Source organism: Erithacus rubecula (assembly GCF_903797595.1).
Source record: "Erithacus rubecula genome assembly, chromosome: 1".
Classification (NCBI taxonomy): Eukaryota; Metazoa; Chordata; class Aves; order Passeriformes; family Muscicapidae; genus Erithacus; species Erithacus rubecula.
The window spans coordinates 41058053-41081861 of record NC_136658.1 but is presented as its reverse complement, the minus strand read 5'-3'; the positions used below and the strand labels follow the sequence as shown (position 1 = coordinate 41081861).

General features: G+C 36.4%; 1 protein-coding gene across 3 annotated transcripts in view; it reads right to left on the bottom strand.

The window, feature by feature from the left end:
- The window catches only part of ATM (ATM serine/threonine kinase), a 55830-nt gene that overhangs the window by 10602 nt on the left and 21419 nt on the right, over positions 1-23809 (bottom strand). For all 3 annotated transcript variants that reach the window (XM_079298647.1, XM_079298648.1, XM_079298649.1), the window contains 23 exons: positions 22994-23168; positions 21315-21479; positions 20932-21064; positions 18975-19070; positions 18102-18273; positions 17533-17674; positions 16710-16886; positions 16188-16356; positions 14613-14700; positions 14111-14266; positions 13277-13385; positions 12394-12482; positions 12197-12299; positions 10979-11127; positions 9889-9993; positions 9264-9383; positions 7768-8002; positions 6241-6408; positions 4134-4253; positions 2587-2804; positions 1676-1883; positions 1052-1165; positions 484-642 (listed from right to left, as the gene is read on the bottom strand). In XM_079298647.1, the coding sequence (XP_079154773.1) occupies positions 484-642; positions 1052-1165; positions 1676-1883; positions 2587-2804; positions 4134-4253; positions 6241-6408; positions 7768-8002; positions 9264-9383; positions 9889-9993; positions 10979-11127; positions 12197-12299; positions 12394-12482; positions 13277-13385; positions 14111-14266; positions 14613-14700; positions 16188-16356; positions 16710-16886; positions 17533-17674; positions 18102-18273; positions 18975-19070; positions 20932-21064; positions 21315-21479; positions 22994-23168 (3370 nt within the window). The remainder of the gene's footprint in view (positions 1-483; positions 643-1051; positions 1166-1675; positions 1884-2586; positions 2805-4133; positions 4254-6240; positions 6409-7767; positions 8003-9263; positions 9384-9888; positions 9994-10978; positions 11128-12196; positions 12300-12393; positions 12483-13276; positions 13386-14110; positions 14267-14612; positions 14701-16187; positions 16357-16709; positions 16887-17532; positions 17675-18101; positions 18274-18974; positions 19071-20931; positions 21065-21314; positions 21480-22993; positions 23169-23809) is intronic.

The following is a 23809-nucleotide window of genomic DNA, read 5'->3' as shown; positions in this document are numbered from 1 at the left end:
CACAGCTCAGTATTGCTTATCAGCATGGCTTGTAACATATCAAGGACCAAAAGATACACTGCACATGGCAAATTGCTTAGATGGAACACGTTACCACTGAAAGCAAAAAAATACCCTATTCAGTATTTACTTCCAACAATAAAGCCACTCAAGTCTTTCCTGCATCTAAAATGCCTTTTAAAGAATGATACATCAGGAACTTTTATAACTTTTATCAAGAGTCTGCTATAATCAGCGTTATTTGCGGCACAAAACATTAACCATATTTTGTTCAACTCTATAATGATTTCTTTCAATAGTAATTACCTATGTATGCACAAAAGGGGGGGTTTAATTATTAAAAGAACTGTTTCCCCCCTACTGCTCCTTAACAGAAGTCTGCTAATGAGCTCTATACTAAAATATGCTTTTACATGGTATTCTTTTTCATTTTTTAACAAAATTGTAGGATTGAATGTGATTAATAGAAGTTTTTGTAGTCACCACATCAAGCTGGGAGATCTCTTTTGGTGTATTTTTAGTTAACTTATTTCTTCTTATTTCATCTGGTTTTGTGAGGAGTTCATCTTTGTTAGCATTAGCCAAAGCTAATATTATAAACAAAGTATGATGTGGATGATCCAGTGAAATTCGAGACATTAGCTGCCAACAAAAGGAAAAGATGCCATTATTGAAAACAGAAGGCAAAAAAAATACTTAATTAACATTGTCAATTCTTTTGAATTTCTAAGATTCCTAAGATGAAGTAAAAAGTAATACTTAAAAAGCATTCCCATAACTTAAAAAACATTCAAAGTAGATTTCTATAGCTGCGTAAAACTACTCTAATACTACAAGAAAATCCATGAAGTTGATTTTTTAAGTTAAGAAATGAGACAAGTCCCCAATCCTCTTCCCCCATCATACTGATTTGGGATCACTCATTTTTGATACACCCTTATCACCTACGTAACTTGTTTAGCTGTAACTGCTCAGAGGAATGGGGATATTGTTTAGAAATAGGCACTACCAAGCCCATCAAGATAGCCTTAGATAAGAAAAGCAAAATTACATTATTCAGAACTTCATGAAATCCCAAACCACCCATCATCTTAGTTCCCATCCGAGCAGCCAGCTGGTACATCAGAGGCAAGAACTTGTATGAAGGGATCTTCTGTGCATTTTTCTGTAGCAGAGAAAACTCAGTTAGAGAGCTGTGCAAAAACTGTAATCATAGAATGTATTTTTTATAAATGAAGAAAAATCACAGTTGTGTGATGAAGCAGTAATTCAGTGAGCATCACATCATCTTGGCCTGTGTCTCCTAAATGCTGCAAGTCCTTCATAGGAGAAGTACTACTTTCTATTCTATCTTTCATGGCTTTCACCTAAAAGTATATATAATATGAACAAGAATAATGTACCTAAGATGTTCAAGAAAATTCCAAGGTACGTGAAGAACAAAGTGACCACATGAGATATGTTTAATCTAATTCAAGTTAAATTAAAATGCATTGAGAACTACAGATCTCACTGACGAAAAACTAATTGATAAGCAGTGACAACTGAAAAAATCAAGTTTTTGTGAAAAGTTAAGGAGCTACATAATTCATCTTCTAGAAATACAGGAGAAGGAGAAGAAAGATGGATATTTATTTGTCCAAGCATTAGGAAAAGAAACGGAGCAAACACATACCGTCATCATTTCATTGACTCTATCAACTGCAGAATTCTCAAGCCATAGGGAACAGAGTCGGAATATCCACATATCATGTTCTTCTCCACTCAGCAAACAGCTGATGTAGTTCTCCACTGCTTTGCACAAGAAGCGTTTACGATCCTCGGTCAGGGCTTGTATTGCCCCTTCATCCAGCTCCAGCTCTCGCTGAACCTTCACTGTGTATCTGCAAGAACAGATGGCATGTTTAAACAACTAATTATCTCTGAAAGAACTTACAGCCAGGCTTCCCTACCTCTCATTTACAAATTTAACATTTTTAAAATTGTTCTGTACAAGCACAGTAAAATAAATAATTAAGAAACATACTCCTTTGCTGCATGTGCACACAGACCCACTGCTCTAAGAAAACTTCCTGTCTTCTCTCTTCTTGATTTAATCTCAATATTGTTATAAATGTGAATATCCAGTGCAGATCATTTGTAAAGACTTCATTTTCTAGCAGCTGAAGTTCATCCTTTTCTGCTCACTTGCAGTTGCTCTTACTAAATCCTTAAGAACTCTGCATTAAATTTAATTCTACTCTCTCACTAAATGTGCAATAGAGAAAAATCCCAACTCATTTATTTACACTATGTAACATTTTTGTCAAATGAACTGAATAGATCCAGAGAATAAACATGAATTCCAGGCCATGATCATCCAGTGTCCCTGGCTTAGTTTTGGCTCATGCTATCCATCACACACACAGACCATGTCCAGGCACAGCTGAGAAACCATTCACAACAAGCACCATGGATCTGGGCACTGCTTTGTGGAGAAGGGAAAATGCAGCTGTAGAGATGTGACCCATGCTATACCTGTTACCCGAGAGTAGAGCTGGAGGCTGTGACAGCTCCCCAGTATCCAGTCTCCATGTGAATGCTCACCTGTTGGTCTGAACTCTACGCTCCCTGATGAGACCAACCTCCTCCTTGGCCTTCTTCAGCAGGGCCTGCTTATTTTCAAACTCTGAGGATTTCATGTAATTCTCAATTCGCTGGTACTGGTTATCAGAGAAACGAGCCAAGGATAGGAAAGCCTTCATCTTTCCTTTCTTCAGCTCATCACTGCTGTCTCCACTGTGGCTTGCAGCAATTTCCACAGCCTAAAGGAGAAATTACAATAATGGTAAGGTTAATCATTAGATAAATAGTTGCTTAACACTTGATGAGACTCTATTATCACAGAAAAATGGGCTAGAAGGAACATGGGGAACTCATCTTTTTCAACTTCCTCCCTGCTCAGGCAGGGTCATCTGCTTGAATAGAGTGAATAAATATGCATATAAAATAAATGTAACACGCTTAATATTTTTCTCCTAAGTGAATTTAATCTTTGAGAAACATTTTGGTACAAACAGTCAAAAATTATTATCCTGTATGAAACAGCTTTAATAGCCATACAGGATTTTTCCATGCTTATCTATCATTTACAGAGACATGAAGTTCTAAAATAGTCTTACAGCTTTGTATCACAAGACGGTGAGAAAAAATGGATGACAGTCCAAAAAGTGCCAAGAGTAAAGGAAATTATATATGAAAGTAATGGATTCAAATCATCAGAGTGAAGAAAGCATATAGACAGCAACAGAGAAAGGGCAACTATGTTGAGTTTATCAAATTAGTATGAAATAAAGAAATGCAGACTAAAGAAATGCAGACTGAAGAAATATTAATACATTTGTATTGCTGGCTAAGAGTTTAAAACAAAAAATTTACAGTATTTTGAAATACTAGAAAAAGATGTTGGAGCATCTCGGGGTGACCTTAGTACTGTCTACAAGTCCTTGAAAGGAGGCTGTAGCCAGGTTGAGGGGTCAGATTCTTCTCCCAAGTAACAAGTGGTAGGACAAGAGGACATAACCTGAACCTTAAGCTGCACCAAAGGGGGCTCAGGTTGGACATTAGGAAGAATTTCTTTACAGAAAGAGTAATCAGACACAGGAGTGGGGTACCCAGGCAGGTGTTGGAGTCACCATCCCTGGAGGTGTTAAAGGAAAGACTGGACGAGGCAGTCAGTGCTGTGGCCTGGCTGACATGGTGGTGTTGGATCAGGCTGGACTCCATGGCCACAGAGGTGTTTTCCAACCTGATTCTGTGGTACAATGGGCATACTGAAAAACTGAATAATCTGTCCCGAGAAGGAAGAAGTAGGGATAGGGAACAGGAAAGGGAAACTATAGACTAGTAGCTGTAATCACTGCACTTCTAAGGCAACAAAAGACCTTACACTGTGATTTCTACAAAGCCATATTCTGAACACTTAACAAAGTTACAGTGCTACACAATACAACGTGAAACTGTAACATTTATATAAGAAACAGTATTTTCAATATAGAAAAATAAGGACTGCACTGAAAAATCTACTTGACATTTTAACACTGTATTTTGACACAGCATTATCTCAAAGATTGTACTTCAAAGACTGGATGCACCTTTTCTAAGTATTTCTGCATGATGACTGTAGGGTTCTCCAAGCATGTTTCTGCTAACCAGGTTCCACAGAGTCTCAGACACTCTGTATACATCAATTTCAGGTGAGGATCTTTCTCCACCTTTGAAAAAGCAAGTTTCGGGAAGAAAAAATTAAAGAGAGGGAGGCATTGAACAAAAATATCTTTTATATACTAGGCAGGCAATTTCCAAAGCTTTTAAAGTCTGAATAGAATTCAATCACTGAGGCGTATTACACAAAATGCATCTACAGAGTATTTTCCATACACATCTACAGTAGTCAATAATCTTACATCACATTCACATTCTATGTAATGCTAAAGGAGAGTGAAATAAACATTTAAGAAATCTAAAGAAGTTTTAAGAAGTTTAAAGGAACATTTTAAAATACCTGATAGTTTGAACAATCAAAAGCAGAATAGACCAGTAACAAAATGTAATAAAATTTTTTAAAATTCACAGCATGTTTTCAGAATTGTATTTTATAATATCCCTATTCAGTCTGAAGTACCATAGACAACTCCATAGGTAACAGTCAGGAACCACAATAATCATGTGTGACCATCAAATTCCTCAGCCAGACTTCCACATGGACATTTGATCAAAAGTGTTTCGAGAAGACAATGGAGCAGGTTTCCAAAGGACTTGTCTCCAGACTGGATGTTCAGCTATAACTTTAGAATAGGATAACTCTGTAAAATACTTCTAATACAGGGTACATATTAAAGACCATGTGACCAAGATGGCAACACTGACTGTGAAATACCTATGTGAACATCACAGGCTGTGAAAACACAAATCCTCCTTACATGGACAAGGTACATACAAGGAAGGACTAAATTTTTGGAGGGCCTCATCAACTGATTCATGAAGAGATTACAGAAATCAAAAGAGCAGCTACCTTTGATTTTGCTCTGGTATGTATAGAGAAATTGGCCCAAAATAATCCAGCTTTTGTGAAATGTGATATTGTTTAAGAATCTACATTCAATTCAAAGCAAATGTCTTTCATCCTCCAGAAATTCTCAAAGAACGCCATCACAGGTAAACATAAAGTTATGGACATAAAGGCATTTTTACCACAGTGATACAAAAAATTAAGTTCTAGTCAAGTATTTGTAGACCATATTTTAAGAAACATCATCCTGAGGGATCTGTAAAGGCTTGATGGGCCAAGGTCAACTCTATGAGGTTCAACAAAGTAAGTGCCAGGTCACAGCAACCCCAGCCAGTGTCAGGGAAGCTGCCTGGCAGAAAAGGACCTGGGGGTGCTGGCAGAGAGCAGCTGAACATGATCCAGGGTGTGCCCAGGTGTCCAAGAAGGCCAGTGGCATCCTGGCCTGGGCCAGCAGTGGTGTGGCAGCAGGAGCAGGGCAGTGACCGTCCCCCTGCCCTGGGCACTGCTGAGGCCACAGCTCCAATGCTGTGCTCAGCTCTGGCCCCTCACTGCCAGAAAAACACTGAGGGGCTGGAGCGTGTCCAGAGAAGGGACACGGAGCTGGGGAAGGGTCTGGAGCACAAGTGCTGTGAGGAGCAGCTGAGGGAGCTGGGGGTGTTCAGCCTGGAGAAAAGGAGGCTCAGGGGGGACCCATCACTCTGCAGCTGCCTGGAAGGAGGGGGCAGTGAGGTGGGGGTGAGCCACTTCTCCCAGTTAACAAGCAGTAGGACAAGAGGAAATGGCCTTAAATTGCTCCAGAGGACGTTTAGATTGGATATTAATCACTAAAAGGATTGTCAAACATTGGAACAGGCTGTCGAAGAAAGTGGTAGAGTCACCATCCCTATTTAAAAAGGATTTTAAAGACATGTACATGTGGTGCTTAGGGACATGGTTTAGTGTTGGGCTACGAATAACATTTGCCAATTTGATATCACATTTGCCAATCTTATAGACTGACTTTGAAAACCCACAAAAAGATTTGCTAACAAAAGTTTTTTTGTCTTCATACATTTTGAAAGTACAAATCCTACTAGTATTTAATACTGCAGATGGGCTTTTAATTTTCTTCTATGGGAAAACTTCTGAATGTGGAATCAGCATCTTAAAAAATTTAATTCCCATAAGTTTATACATTAGGTAACACATACCTGAATCCAATCTGCATCTAATTTTTTTATCATCGTTTTAAGTATATTCAGTGCCAGACTCTCTTCCTTTTTAGCCCAGAAAACCTGAGCTTCTTCAAGTTGCCATTCACAAACTCCATTTCCATTTGGATTGTGTTGTTTGATTTGAAACATAGCTCTTTCTGGAAGCTGAAATTGAAAAAAATTACCATGAACAATTCTTTTAAGTAAAATACCTGTATCTCACAGCAAGTTTTGTTTTAAGATTCCGTCTCCATTTTCTCTATTTGTGCAGCACAGTTTGCCCATACAATGCTAAGAATCTATTTGCAGTAAAGATATGAAGTTATTTTTCTATACACTTGCAAAAAATCCTGATTTGCAACAAAAATAGACTGGAATCAACTTCTCAAACTCTAAAATAAAGCATCTTTGTTTAACATTTTAAATTGGAGGTAGAGAAATTCTATAGTCAGTACCTACTGAATTAATAGATTTACAACTTGGCAATTATTATGACTTTATTACATGCTTTACATACATTATTACAGACCACAGAAAACTAATTTTAAAGATGGCACCATCATACACTAATTCTTTTGGATGCCTAAATCTTCACATAGATCACTGGTAAAGTAGCATCCTCACTACTTAGTACCACTATGACAGCACAAGGAGCAAACAACGTTTTTAACGAACTTGAGGCTTTTACAGGACACTCAATGCCACAGTGTTTGTAGCTGGGCAGGCATGAGACAAAAATGTCTGAAATCATTCCCCACACAGCTTCAGAGGCACTGAGTAAAGTGCCTCTGCAAATTCATGAAATCAAAGACAGTTTTTCTACTGAACTTCTTCTACAGTTTTTCATAACTATTCACAAAAAGAGTTACAACCTTGTTGAAATACAAGTTCAATTTAGTTTCACATATGTGAAGTGTTAAACTGTTAGCTGGAGCTATTTTCTGTAGAGGTCCTTGGAGGATACTGTTACTCTGTAAATTCTTGTGGAGTTACTCATCCAGATGCACCACTCAGAACAAGACAAGGCTGACTCTGGACCTTAAATACATCAGCTACTGAAAAAAACACCGATACTGCAAATCCCAGTAAGTCATTCACTGAAATAGATTCACCACAGTGCAACAGTGTTTTGAGAGTATGAAACTTTGAAGATAACATTAAATACAAAAATGCAATGAAGTTATCCCTGCAGTTTTATCCTGGAATACTACAACATATGATGCAAGTGAAAGCTGGATAAAACTGCAGCAAAATTAGAAACAGACCTAGAAGAGCATTCTTGACTAAAAATATCATTTTTTGTACTATCTACCTCATTCAGTGGCTTACACCTATGGACAAAATCCAAAAAACATACCCATAAATACAATTTATTAATAAATTTTATATAATTTAAGTCTCAGATTAATTGATTTATTGAACAAACTTAGAATACAGTTAATCATTAGTAGTGTTAAAAATGAAGTTCTTTTATAAATGAAAAAAACTAAATGGCTGTTTCTGATTCTTCCTGAAATTTGTTACCTGAGTATTTTTAGCAGTTCTTGCCAATCTAGAGAGCTCCACTAAATGTTTGGTTAGGAGGTCTTTAATACATTCTCTTTTAGTATTTTCACTCTCTTTTTCAAGCAAGATTTCCAAAATTACGGTGCGCAGAGCCATGACAGGTTCCTGGAAATGGAAGTCGCTGTCTTTGAGAAGCTGGGACTGTCTCTGCCATTTCAAATAAACATCATTCAGTTGTTGAGTAGTAACAGATCTGCAATTGGTCCCAAAAAAAAAAGACTTGTTATTAATTCTCACTAAATATCAGTGAAATGCATGATGAGTAAAAAGTATTTAGGAACAATATTGATGGTAGTAGAGGTCCATGAAGAAAATTATTCAAATTGACACAGCTTCCAGTAAAGCTATGGATGTCATTACAGAAATGGAAAATGTTTTTAAAAAAGAAACTAGAAGAGGAAGACTCAGCTACTTGAGTAACACAGAAGCTAGGAGATATGACTGTTACCTTGGAGTATGTTATGGGCTGATGTTTGGACTGGCTCCTCTCCTTGCTTCCCCCGTGCAGCTGCCGTTCCCTCCCTCGGATGGTTTTATCTAGGCTGGTGTTTTCCGGCTCTCTCTCTCTTGCTGCGCTTCGGTTGTGGGCTGTGTCTTGCTCTCTGCCGTCTGCTCAGCTGTGACCCCCTCCCCTGGCTGCTTTGGCTGGTTTTTTTCCCTTTTCCCCCAGCTGTTTTGTCTGTGCCCCGTGTTGGTTTGTCTTGGGTTTGCTTTTGCTTGTCTTAGGCTCGCTTTAGCTTGTCTTGGGCTTGCTTTGGGCCTGCTCCCAGCTGCCCCTCCCCCTCTCTCCCTTCTCCCTGCTCCAGGGATTTGCACCGACTCCGGAGGACAAGGATCTGGACTTCGGGGGCTGCTGCTGGAGGTCGGCTTGGGAGGCTCTGCCGCTCTCCCCGGCGAGGACCGGCTGGGTTCGTCTCATCTGGGTTTGGGTTGGGGGAGTGTTTCTTTTGTATTTTTGTTAATAAAGGGGAAAAGGGAAAAAACGGCCAAAGAAGCCAGGGGAGGGGGTCACAGCTGAGCAGACGGCAGAGAGCAAGACACAGCCCACAACCGAAGCGCAGCAAGAGAGAGAGAGCCGGAAAACACCAGCCTAGATAAAACCATCCGAGGGAGGGACCGGCAGCTGCACGGGGGAAGCAAGGAGAGGAGCCAGTCCAAACATCAGCCCATAACAGAGTATGAGGGAACTCAACACGAAGAAAACAATTATTTAAAACAGAGTATTGGCTGATATCAAATAACTCAAACTAGGCTGTAAATTAAGCCAGCCTGGAAATAAAGAGAATCTGAAATTGTCTTAACGTAGTGAAGCTAAAATCCTTGTCATTTTCAATATGAAGTTTGAGATGTTGATGAATAAAATCTGTTGAGGTCATATTAAGTTCTGCGCTATGCTTGATTACTAAAAATCCTGAAAATTGAGATAGTGGTGTGAAACAATCTTAAGAAATCACCTGGAGAACAGCAGACCTGCATTTTCCAACTCTCCAATTAGCTGTAGTCTGCAAAGGGTTGGATATAATGAATAAACAGACTCAAGACTTCCCTTGCACAGCTCTTCTACTTCATTCACTCTATGGATTTAATAGAAAAATAGTAGATTATTTTAATTTAATATCAGTAAGTCATTCCAAATATCCATAATATATTTCCATACAGTGAACAGAATTTAAACAGCCAAATTATTCTGTTTAGAGTTACTTTGTATTACCATTAAAATAAAAAAAAAAAATTAATTTTGTCAATAAATGAAAATACAGTAAGCACACAGAAACTCCAAAATCTATGTGATAGCTCAGCTAAAGAAGAGCATTCAGCACTGGAAACCATGAAGATGTCCACAAAGCAAGAGATGTGCACAGGAAATGTATCTCCAACTAGCACACAAATTACATATGCACAGATGACAAACTGAAGTTAAAAAAACTTAGAGCTGTCAGCCTGGAAGTGGTTTTTATTCTATGCATGAGTCTTTATCTAAGCCCAACATAGTCTTTCATACATAACCTGTGACTACAAACACACACATTGTCTCCATATCTCTCTCTAACATCACAGTATTTGCATAGAATTTGTTACCTGGCATCTTTAAGACTGTCATGGAAAGCAGAGAATTCCTTATCTCGTAAACACTGAAGAGCATCATACAATGATTCATGGTACCCTGGACTTCCTGCTTTATCTCTAACAAATAAAAGGCAACATAGAATAAAATTAAAACTGTATGTTTTCTCTATAAAGAAGTCAATTTTGGTTGTGGGACAAATATTTTCAGTTGTACATTTTCTGCAGTTGGATAGGTTGCTGTTTTGCATTACAAAAACAATAAAGTGATGCGTTACATTTTTAAATTAATTTTATGTTTTATAAATTCAAGCTGTTCTTGAATCGTGTTCTATCTCACCTATACAAAGTTTGTTCTGATTATGGCATGGCATTTGCCCTTCAAACAGCCTGTTTGTGAAGTTCTCCACGTGTGTCTAAACAATGATCTTAAGATTGTGCAGGAGAAGAGAAATGAACACATAAAGAGTATGTTCCCTATCCTGCTGTAAGAGTCTCCTGACTACTAAAAATTGATGTAGAAGGAGCTATTGAAGATCCCATCATGTGACTTTTTTTTTTTTTTTGATTTTGCCAAAACATGAGTCTATTTTATATTCCTCCTGAACTGTGCAATGAAGCAGCTGTACTAAGGAAGGACAGAGTTCACACTAGATGCCAGTCACCTCAAATAACTGCTGCCAGGCATCCAGCAGTATCCTCCAGGATGTTAATCCTTATGAGGGAGTAGACATTAATCAATGCTGGTGTTTGCTTATCCAGGACTTGATAATCTCTTGTGGCTTACTGAGTAATATTTTCCCTATTTTCTTATAAATTAGATACTAAAAGCTATCCCTCTCTCATACTTAAGATACAACTACTATATGAGTCAAAAATGGAAAATTTCAGTTTAGTGTTACAGACAATCAAAAAGCAGAATCACCTGTGTACAATTTCTCAGGAAAACAAAAAGTGGTGAAAAACATTGCTTTTCAATTCAATGATTAAGATTAATTAGGTGACCTGCTTCACAGAAACTATATTCTAATCTTGTCTTTTTTTAGTTGGATCTGACCCTATTGCCTTTTGCTCAAGGAACTAGCAAAAAGATAAGATGGTTTACTTGACACAAGAGATGTGGCTCCACTGCATATTCCTCCATGCTGCCTGGTAGCGTATTTCCTGGAGTTCTGCACACCACTCAGTGTTTTCATGTTCCAGCCCTTTTAAGTACATGGAAAGAGTGTGGCAAAGCCCAAAATTCTGCAAAGCCTGGAATTAAGAAAATTGCTCAAAATTGATTTTTCTCCTTTATTAAACAGAACTGCTATTGTTAAATGGCTTTGTTTCACTTTTGGAAACTTTTTGCAGGAAAGACAGGACCATAACTATTTCTAAATTCTACACATAAAATGAAAACTTTTTAATAAGACTACCAATCACACTATTGATATCTGCAGCTCCAGAAAAATGGTTTTATTACCTGTGGCTGGCATTCTTTGAAATAAATTTTCACACCGTGCTTCACATTAACTATCTCATTTTTCACTAGCTCATTTTTCCATTTCATTATTCCCGGGTGGCAAGTATATAAATTTTAAGTAAGTAAATAATTTTTACTTCTTAATGACCTTTCTCCTGATAAGGATTTGAAAAGATTTCCTATAACTCCTATCTGTTTGAAGGACATAATGTCTTTATAATTGTGACCAATTAATCAGATGACATGTCAAGCCACTATGAAGGACAAACACACCAAAATTTTAACAGTGATACTAAATGATTTGCAGTAAGAAATTAAAATTACCATAGGAAAATTAAATTAGGGAAAACACATATTCCTCTGTGGTATAGAGGTAAACAGGTAAAAACATATATGTACCTATAGAACAGGTAAAAACATTTTTAGGCTAAAAGTGGCAATTTATTTTAATGGTTCAAAATAACATTAATTCTTTTTATCTACTGTATCAGAAAAACCATAGTTCCACAATGAAGAGGTTTAAAGGAGATAGCAAAAATAACAATTACATTACTTTCTACACCCTGTCATTTTATGAATTGGCCATGTTGACTCTACTTATTTTTAAGTATTTCACAAAATTCATTACCCATGATGGGGATTATGGTGAGTGACAAGGGGACTAAGAACCTTAATGTTTTCAGAACAAATACTGACTTGTCTTCCACTACCCAGTTTGGATGCCTATGACAATGGGCTAGGCTTAATGAAGAGATCACTTTACAAAGAGATCCTGAAACCATTTTGGACTCACTACAAATGAGTCAATATGATGAATATCACTTCTTAGACTTATTTCCTCTTATAAAATAATATTACCTCTATTATTCCTGCCTGGCGAGTAGATGGAGAGAGGCTTGTCTCAAGGTCATATGTTACAAGGGCTTTCTCCCATACTGCTTCATGCTCATATGTTCTTATCCTGTTGTAAGTGAAAAAAAGTTTTCAATTTAAGTTCCTCACTAGTAAAAGAAAGCAATGCCTTTAAAGAACATAAGAACATGAATAAATTTTACCGTGCCAATGGCTGTAACATTCTTCCTCCACCACAGCCATAAAGACTGTCAGGTTCTCCAATGCTTCTATAGATGTCCATGAGAAGGTCCTAGAACATGCACCACAAAACAAAGAACTATTTTTTTGGAACCAGCTCAAGCTAGTTTTATACAAATCATATCCATCTATAAATGTTTTCACAGATAACATCACTACTTTATTTTTCTTTATGTAGCACCTGAGCCTGCTATCATGACTGGGAAAAAATGTTCTGTAGTCTAGCAAAACTCTTCAGGCCTACTTTCAATGCTAATTTATTTTTAAAAGATCTAGAACTGGGCCTTAAGTGGGCTAGCTGAAAAGCAGAAGTCAATAATACTGAATGAGCTTCAGACACACCAGCTAAGCAACACATCTTAAAAATGACACATGCACAGTTCAGGAATAATGAACTATGGAAAAAATATGAGAGAGTAGACAGGGCTACTGGATCATATTTGATATGTCAAATAAACCTGAGGGAGATAACACTACTTTGGTTTTGATAATTACAGCTTCTACATCACTTGCTGATTTGCAATGAATATGTGTCACAATTTGTATATGACAAAAGAAACTGAAAAATATTTGGCTAGCTACTATCCTGAAGTCAGTTCATTCGGCAAACAAAGCCTGCTTTGCTGTGATTTAAAACCTGCCAGTTAGTTAGTGTTTCAGGTGAACAAATACTCAATTTAATTTGTCTGGAAGGCAACTGAGTTGACTTTGAATTAAAGTATGAGGAGAACTTTAAAACACATTTTCTGAATTCAACTAGATCTACCCTCAGCTCAGATAAAATGTACTGTTAATCAGAATTGTATGAGAAGGTTTGCATTCAGATTAGCAAGCACACACAGGTACCTGTAAACTTAGGCCAGTTTCTTCTTTACTTTTTTCATTCAAAGTAGAAATAGGTGTTTTTTGACTTTCCTCTTCAAACGTCAAACTCTTAGCTGCCTTAAAAGAAGATCTAAAAGAAATGTTTCACTATGAAATTTCATATAGAGAACTAAAGTAATTCTGAGATAACACTCAAGAAATAAGGAGCACAAACAATAAACACAGGACTGTCATATCCCCAGGTTATTCAGTATGGCTCTCCGTCAGAATGAGGAAGTGATCACTTCAGCTGCAAATTTCAACATCAAGAGATTTTAACACCAAGATGTTTTGGAGAACCCCCCCCCCCATGCACACCTTGTAATTGCTAATCTTTTATGAAATCAATTTGCTTTTGTGAATGCCTGGAGTGTTCTTACTTCTAAAAAGAAAAGCAATTAGTTCACATATGTGCGTACAATCAAACTTTTGTTATATTTTCACTACCTTACAGAAGTTTCTCACAAAATTTAAACTAGTTCCATACTTTGATCTTGCTAGACCAGAAAACAAAGACAATTGTCTGTCATGGAAGAAAGTTCCTGCAAGGATCATTTAGCTCTATTCACACAATTCTGGTCATGATTCTGGGATTTCTTTCCCCTCTTGTGAAAAGTTTCTGATTACAAGTCAATATGATGCTATTTTGAGGCTTGGATCACATTCAAGGACTGGAAATATTTTCCAAGTCCATATGCATACCTATGGAATATTTTTAAAGCTTCCTTGCCTTTTCATAAACTAAAACCAAAACACTGCTGGGACTCACAAAACATGATCCATTTTGCCAGAACTGTCAGGAAACAGCACTCCTACCTTTCTTGCTGCTTGTCTCTATTTATCTTGTCTGCGTAGATTTCTGAGTAGAGCAAGGCTGTGAAATGAGCAGCACATGACTGTGCTGCTATAGCAACCTCCAGATAATTCAGATCTAGCCAAAAGCTGTCCTCAAAAACTGTACCTGAAACAGATCTGATTAAATAAAGACTTTAATACTGCTGTAACAGACTTTTTCTCTAGCATTAAACAAAATAAATGCAGTATTAACTATAAAGTTTTCCAAAGGCTAACTTTATCTTAGCCCCTGGAAAACCCACACCACAAGAAGTTTATCAGACAAAAGGGTTTTAGAAAATTCCTTCAGCATAGTTAGAACAGCAGCCACACCAACTCTGTAACAAATGCAAGGTCACCACTATATTTTTTCTTTTAATCAACATATTCCCTACCATGTTCTTTTTCTTTAATCTACAGTATTAACAGATCTTTGAACAGTCACAATTGAATTAAGGCAATGTTTTGAAAAGCTTGAATTTACCTCTTTTGTCTTCTCAAGTAATCAACAACAGCAAGCATGGCTCGTCGAGATACTTTATCCAAACTTCTAAAATTATGGGCTTCTTGCTCTGGGATGCATTTTTCAAAGGAAAGGATATAATTAACTTTAGTCATAACATATCCATTTACAAAATATAAAGGTCAATCAAGAAAATAACTCAAAAAATTCCTTGAATTGCATTTCCAAAATTAAATTAATAGTTTGCCATGTGTGTAAAATGTATTTCTTCTCCTTACATGATGTTATTGTCATAGTATATTGACATCATAATTTTATGAAATTATATTTGTATTATTAGTTTATGGATTCTATTTTTTCTCACAGAATTCAGACATGAACTAATACCATTTTAAAAAGCTCTGTAACAGACCTCTCCCATTAGGCTTCTGCTGTGTAAGTTATTCCAAAGTCACAGAAATACTTCTCATTAAATTACTTGATTGCAGAATTTCGAGTGTGTATGGTGACACAAACCCCCCTACTTTCCACACATAGTTTCAAAGAATCTATGTTTCCATGTGTTGCTTTGGATTAAAATAAAAATCAGATGGCTACAGGTTATGTTCTGGTGATTGGATTAAGAACTTCTTCTTTGCCCTGGTCATTTTTGAATTACCAATTACAAGAAGCAAGAAATAGGGAACACACAGGCAAAGGTTTAACCACTATTACATTACAGTAGGATGCAGAAGTAGCAGTTTCCCCTAAAGAAAACTAAAGCCTGGGAAATTTGTGTGTTTCAACAGAAATAAACCTGTTCAGAAGCATTTAACTCTCCCATGTCTAACTGCTTGTTTTTTTGAAGTTTGGATCCTGATGGATTGGAATTAAAATTATCTACGTTTTCTAGGAAGAGGTTTCTTCTTGTTTTCACAGGGCAACAGTTTCTACTTGAGGAAAATGCTAGTTTCACACCAGACATTAATTTTTTTGCTTCAAATACTGATGACATATGAATCCAAATTTAGAAGTAACATATCTTTGCTCTGTCAGCTACTGCACCTCTGTAAACAATCACTCATAAAATGGGCTGCATACCTCTCCATGTTTGGCATGTTTGGTTTTTGGTTTGTTTTTTTTCCTGTTACTGGGTCAGTTTTCCATCTGGAGAACTCCATTTAAAGCTCCTATTTATCTTTTCTTTCTTTTTTTTTTTTTTTCAACTATTGCCTCAGTACGTATCCCTTGCATAGAATTCTTTGTGGGAAGAATTTTCATAGGAAGGGTGATTAGATACTGGAATGGGCTGCCCAGGGAGGTGGGAGAGTCACTTTCCCTGGAGATGGTGCTCAGCCACAAGTTGGACTCAATGATCTCAGAAGTCTCCTCCAAACTAAGTGATTGTGCTTCTGGGAATCACAGTGTTTGAAGGGGCTTCCATCATTTGCTCTCTGGTACCATTGAACTGGTATCTCCATCAAAAAAGATCAGCTTGGCAGAAGCTTCTAAATTCTGCCTGCCTACAAGTGCACATCATACATTTGATATCAGAAGATAACTTTTTCACAACCAGAATTCCTCTTTTTAGCTGAAACAAAAATATTATGGCATTACCTGAATCAGAATTTGGAGTAGATCTACTAGATGAGGCAAATTTGCAACAGGCTGTAAAAAACTTCTGGATATGAAGTGACAAAAGATTTCGCCAAGATTCATCTGAGTCATGAAGAAGGATATCATGAATCAGGTATGGAAGCAAAGTTTGACACAAGTCTGTTTTCACCTAGAAAACAATAATACACAGCAGCTGCTAAGTAAGAAATGCTTTTTAGTTGTCTTTCTCAGGTTACAACCAAACTCACAATTGCCCAAACAAACATGTAATGCTTGAGAAAAAACACACAAACCAGGGCTTTGCTGGTATTCACTTAAAGCAGCCATATGAAGTTTACCCATGTTTGCAATTATCTCTCAAACCCTGCATTTTAGAGTACATTTCATGAGTACCTGCAATATATGATCATTAAGACCCTAAATTATTTAACAGCAGAAATTACCATTTACCATCAAGATGAGTAATTGTATGATTTGTGCATCACAGCACACATCCAAGTACAAATGCATGATTTAGCTCACCTCACACAGTGGTTTCATTAACTGGAGAACTTCATTTTTCACACCTCCACTGTCCAGTATTGAACTAGTCAGATGCTTGATCCAGGTCTCATGACTTTCTCCCAGAGGAATCCACAGGTTTGTGTCATCCAATCTTTCTAAAGGAGCCTCCATATCATTAGCAGATACTACAAAAAACTGCAAGGAAAATATACATATTGCAAATATAAAAAAATGCTATGGCATTTTAAAAATCCATACTGCAATGCACACATTAAAACATATTAACTATTATTGGTCCTTCAGCTGATTAACAATATTAACAACATAAATTTTGTTCATGCAAATGTAAAGTTTTCTAAGGAAATCTGAAAGTATTAAAAATAAAATTTTACAGGTGACATCAACAAGGTCGCATTAGGGATCACATTTAATTTACTAATAAAAAGATTGAAAATTAGGGAATGTCTGATTTATGGTTAATTATCTACTTTTTTCTGGCTTATTTTTCACCATTTTTTGCATCAAATAACACTGCAATGTTGAGAAAGAATGTATAACATTCTTAATTAGGAAATAAAAAATTGTCTGTCTAAATTAAAGTGCACAGCTTTCTAATGTCAAACTAGTAATTTCCTATGTGAAGGGAAAGCTGCAACTGGTAAAATAGAAACAAAAACCAGAATTACAAAAGCTATCAGACTTGCCATTATATAGACACCAAACTTGTCATTTATCAAAGCCTATCTCAAATATATTTTCAAATTTACTTCTTTTTTTAAAATATATTTATTTCTCTTTTCTCTACTGCATATGCCATGTATACAAGATTTACCAGAAGTACCTTTTTCCTAGATGTTCTGAAAGGCTGTAGATAGATTAACATGGGGTCAGCTTTACTTTTATAAACTTCCCAAAATTCATTGCCAGACTTGGTGGCTAATATGTTTTTCAAACATGAAACAGCAGCAGCTCTAACATCAATACTGAAAAAAGAACATATATAACATTGCTATTATTAACTTAATTCAGGTATTTAATTTTCAAAATCACCTTTGGAAGTACACAAGACAAATAACTCCACAACCAATGGTGCAATGGCATATTTTATTACAAAACAAAGCCTGAGTATTCACTCCCTAGCACTGCTATCCTCTACAGCACAGAGGAGACTCTCTGGCTTGCATCCCACTACCTGATCTACATCCTCTTTCTAATTTTCCTAGAATTTCTAGGAAACATCTAAGATTGACTGGGTAAATAACCTGAGCCCTGGAGAAGCACATGGTTGGACACTAACAGATGTGACCCTTCTAACACTTTCAGAGAGTTACTCTGAGGTGATGTGAACAACACAGAACTTAATGGCTCCTATTTTGCTTTTAAGTTAACTAATTAATTAAGTATACTCACCAATTATCTGTTAAAGCAGTGTTTATTTGAATTAACATTATAAAGACACACTGAAGTTTTCTATCTTCAAGTAAATCTGCTGCTCTAGAATCCAGTGCATTTTCAGCACGCTGAAGAGCTGTGGTGGAGAAATCCATGGGACCTATTTCTCCCAAGCAACTTCCAACAGCCTCTGCAAATACATGTAGTTTTACAGTCTTTCTGTAGTCTTATGCACACTAAGATCAGGTCTCACCCTGAGAAAACTGACACTCTTATGGGGTAAGAATCAGCAAATGTTTATAATCACTTAAGAAGCTTTATTATTAAAATCATAAAGTGAACAAATTTTGCAGCCTGAGACTCATAAATACTACAATTATGCTTTTTAACTCAATTTTCCAGGAGTGCCTATGGCTCTGGATTTTCCAGCTCACATCAGATATGTATTTTATGTTTGCTTCTGCTAGAAACTGGAAAAAGCAAAAGGCCAGAATCACTCATTTTCAACCCCTAAAGGTATGGTAAATACAAACAGTAGTCTGTGTGAGCCCAAACAGTAGACTACAAACTCAGTAAGAATTAGTCTACATTTTACATATAAATGTGTTCCTCATTTGCTTTCCAGACAAAGTATTTTATTAAAATACAGAACTATTGAAAAATGATAAAATAAAGCAAAGCAAAACCAACCTCAAAAAATAATTTTTAACAAGGGATGTTAAATGTTCATCAGAATGAAAACAAAATCTATTTCCCTCCTCTTTCCTTCACACTCTGTGTTGGTGTGCTGAAGTGGAAATCACAGTGGGAAGTAACACTGAGAACAATCACAGTTTCAATCTGGTGTTTGCAATGACAGCCATAATTTGCCTGTGGGACTAATTAACTTACCCAGCACTGCTTTTTCTCCTGTGTGGTTAACTGCCACCTGGGACAGCTGCAGTAAGCTCACCACCAGTTTCACTACTACAGAATCTTCTGGCTTTTCTATCATTCAGAAAGAAAAACAGATGCCAAGCATGTCAGTATATTTAGAAGTATTATTAGAAGAAAACATTGCTTTAGTGACTTTTACCTACAAATATCAATATGCATTATTAATGTTGAAGCAAGATGGTATTAAACAGTACATCAACTAAATTACTGATTTTTCTTATTCATCATGGCTTGGAAAAATGTCTGTGCATTTGAATAAGCCAAAGAATCCCCAAAACTAGAATGCACTTATGCTATTATTTTTCAGTGTTTTTATGCAAAAAATGATAATTAAATATATGAAATATTAGCATAAGTTGGTGTAAGAGTGCTATTTGAAATAGTGAAGTCATAATATGTGGCTCCACTAACAGCCCTTAAGCTAATTCATCATTCCGTTCTAAATCTGAATCCAAGGAATACCTCAAAATTAGGCTTTCTGACAGGAATTTCTAAGAATTTGATTAGCTTTCAGTTGCCAAACTAATTTCACCAAATTACAAACTCTCAAGATGAGTATTTCTTTATATATTTGCTCTCTGCCTGAGGTCTTTTTTAAAAATAAACATTCGAAACAAAATGGTCTAGGAAAAAATATGATGATTTGTCAGTGTAAGGAAGAAAAAACCCAGGAAAGCAGTACTTTTAAAAGTCCTGACTGGAGTGCAAACCTGGAATCAGACTTTGTTGACATCTTTAGAAAACTGAATACACAGAATACATTGTAAGTGTTTAACAGAATTTTATTACAAGGCAAAAAAGCAAGGCAAAGCCTTGCCAGCCCATCTCTAGCAAAGCAAGAGAAAGTACCTCTCAGGTTTTGCCTGAGCACATCTTCATACCTAATCTCTATAAAATATGTCCAACTCCTTTTAAGGTAAGCTATGTTGTTAATCTCCATAGTAAATAGTATTAAGTGCCATGGTGAATATATTTTTAAGAATTACATGGTTTCCCTTGTATAACTGCTCTGTCTTTGTATTGTGATAGAAGTGGCAACTACTGCCTACTACGATTCATCATTCCTTTCACCAGTTCATACAGCTCTATCTACTCCTTTCAATCTCTTTTCCAATCTCACCAGGCTCTCCTCTGATGGAAGTTGTTCCACACAAGCTTGTTGTCATTTCACTAAGTCTATTCAAAAGAGACTTATTTGTAAAATTGTAAATGATATACAGGACGTGGGGGACAAAATGCACGTACACCATGACCTTACATTTGGCATTACAATTCTTATCCAAATTTTACTTTGTACTTGTTTACAATTAATCACATTATCTATTTTCATCTTTCTGCAATGTACACAAGCTGATGAAAACTTAAAGCAGAGGAGAAAATTTAAATGGTCTGGCACAATTATCTGAAAACCAAATTAGGAAGTAACCAGGTCTGGACTGAGGGCTGAAACACAATCCTGGGATGTGTCAAAATCCAACTAAACAAATCCTACTATTTATTCTGAGAGTTTTACTTTCTAACATGTCTTCAATTAATTGAAGCTTTGTTTCATTTAAGACAGTAGGGAGATTCATGTACATGAAAATGCATTAAGCTACCACAAATCAATATACTTCTACATTATCCTGGTCACTCATGATTATACATGACCCATGCCAAAAGCTTGAATGGTATTTAATCCTCTCTGCCATGTAGCACCTTATCTATTTATTTATAATGCACTTTGCTAAAGATATTTTTCATGTTACATGAACCGTAAATGTCAATCTACTTTGCATGTCAAATATAATATAATTACCCTGTTAAAGATACAAAAAACCCCAAACCATTCCATGTCAAATTAGAATAGAGTACATCACTAAACACCTAAAATCAGGTAGAAAATAAATAAAACACAATCAGGTATCAGTACCCTGGAAAATTTTCAGGAGATCCTTCATCTGATCCTTATATTGTTCCAACTTTTTGCGTAAATCATACAGTCCTTCAAGCCGTGTTAAGGGCAGTGAATCACAAACCCCAACTGAGAGAAAGTGATTAATTTCCTGCGAAACAACACTAGATTAAGCACACATAGCATACAAATAAAGGCTTCAGGTAAAGAAGTGGCTATCAGCAAGTTCACAATGTGGATGAAAAGTAAAAATGGAGACCTACAAGTCCATGGCTAAAACTGCCGATAATAAGAATCCACATCTCATTTAAACTTTAACTGTAGTTAGAAAATTATTCTTCTGTGGAAAATTTGCATTACAAAAAACACTATGCCTGAGATGTATTTTAAAATGCAATTACCTCCAAAAGAGAATATGGTCCTCTACTGTATTTTATTTTCTGTTGAGTTGCTCGCAGATCTTTAAAAGCTGGGTATTCAGGAAAAGGATCTAAGCACTTGATTGCTTGGTACAGACTTTCATTATCCTTATTATCTATCACCAGGTACTTCAACAAGCCTAGGACCTGAAAAAAAGTAAATGCAAACCAAAAAAGACAGATGAACATTTTTGAGCCGTATTTCTTATTCAGGTTATAAATTTTGTATTTCTCTAAGTTTTATTAAATAGTAAGATAATTTATTTACACTGTTAAAAGCTGTAAGATGTTTAGAGGCTTGGAAAAATCACAGATAGATTCCAAAATGGTGAGGAATTTTTGCTCCTCCTCCTCCAGAAATCAAAGGTTTTACTATCCAAGCCTGTGGTTTTGTTCTGTCTTTTGATGAAACTGATTTCAAATGATGTCCAATATAATCTCTATGATATTCACAATGACTTAACAATTCACTGCAACCAAACAGTTCTGGTGTAACTAGGACTTTACTGTTCTCATTGAAGTGGTGGTAATTTGGAATTTAGAGAAATGCCTATATATCAAACCTCACTACCCAAATAACTGAGCTCTGGCAGAATTTGTATAACAACATATCTAGAACTTGAATAAATGTCAAAGAGGTACCATATTTCTTAGGAAAAACATTGCTTTTATTCTTCACTTAAAAATCAATATAACTGGATATTCAATCCAAGCACCTTTGAGGTGTTTTAAACCCAAATGATGAGGGTATTTACCTGAAAATATCAACTAGCCCTCATTCAATGCTAGAAGAAAAAATAAAAAGAAGAAACTGAACAGTGATCACTAGAGGGTGGGCATCCCTGCAGGAGTATGATATGAGAAGGATTCACATTTGATATCAGTTCCAATTCAGAGAAATTTCTGTCCTCCTCACTTTGTTCCTGCTCAGGGATACCCAGACAGGTGGCCTTTGCAGATGTGGCATGTGCAACTGTTTACACAGACATATTGTAAACCTGATCACAGTCAGGAAGCTGTGAAACAAGATTGCCAGGTTATTTTCAGCTGGGTCAGCAGGCAGTGTAGGGCTACAGTGCAACCACTGAAATGCCTATGGTACAATGGAATCAGATTAAGCCAGAAGGCAACATGAGGACTGAAGTGCAACAGGCACACTCTTCTCACCTGTAGCTACTAACTACAAGTCTCTGAATCCTCTTTATCTTCACCCCCAGCACAATGCACATAAAAAACAATACCAGAGGGGAAACAACGTTTGTTACACAACAGAAACAGCTTTGTTTCCTTCCTAATACTTATGTACTACATTTACTTTTAATGATCATTCATTAAATAAACAGCTGAACTTCTCACACCTATTCTCACACATTTCCTCTTTGTCCTTCAGATATCCTCTTGTACCAAAAGTTTTCATCATATTTCCCATTAAATCATCCACAGAGTTTTTTAAGGAGTTGCTTAGCAATTTGATGTGCTATTTGGCAAAACTGCATTTATTAAAGGCATGGTATTACATCCAAAACAATAATTTTTATATAAATCTCCAAAGCATAGTAAAAACTAACCAAAATTGAACATGAGTATAGATAGAACCTTAAGAACAGTGAACATGAACTGGAAAACTAGCAGGTAAGGAATAAGCAGCATCACAAAACTACCTGTTCCTGAACCTGAGGCTGGTCCATGGCAAGAGGTATCAGGGATCCTACAATAACATGAAGGTGGGTCTCCAGAGCATCACTGCAACATGTAACTGCAGTGTGGCACACATGATGAAGAAGATCACAGCAGAGGGAAAAGCTGCGCACCGATATGTCTCTGACTATGACGGGTCTGTCAGAGGAAACAAACCAAAATTCAAGAAATACAAATTGTCATTGTCTCAACATTTTACATATCAAGTAATAATAAGGGAAAAGGAAAAGAAAATCAGGAGGAATTGATTCTAAACTTTAAAATTTATCAACTGCATCAACCAGCTCTAAAGGCTTAGCTCAGGAGACACAGACAAACTGAAACACAGTGAACTTGACTGATTACTTTAGGAAATGGCATAAAATCTTGTTAAAAAATACATACCAAAAAGAAAAAAAAAAACTCTAAAGGGTTTTAAGCTATAATTTATCAGGACAATCTTGACAGAAGCAGAACAAAATGGAAAACATGCTCTCTGAATCCTCCTCTATCTAAAATGATCATTAGTTTAAAAAAAAAGTATGGCTATACAGGACACCTGTATAGAGATTATCTAGTCCAGCTGCCTCCCTGAAGCAGGATCAGTTTCAAATTCAGATCATCAGGGTTTTGTTGAGCAGAATTCTGAGGTCCCTCTGAAAAGAAGTGCTGCTCTTCAGTGCATCAGTGGCCTCCACCCCAGTTCAGTCTTCAACATAACAAGAGTAATGCCATAATAATGGCATTTAATATAGAATACACACATCTCTTCAACATTTCTGGGTACAAAATGCTACAAA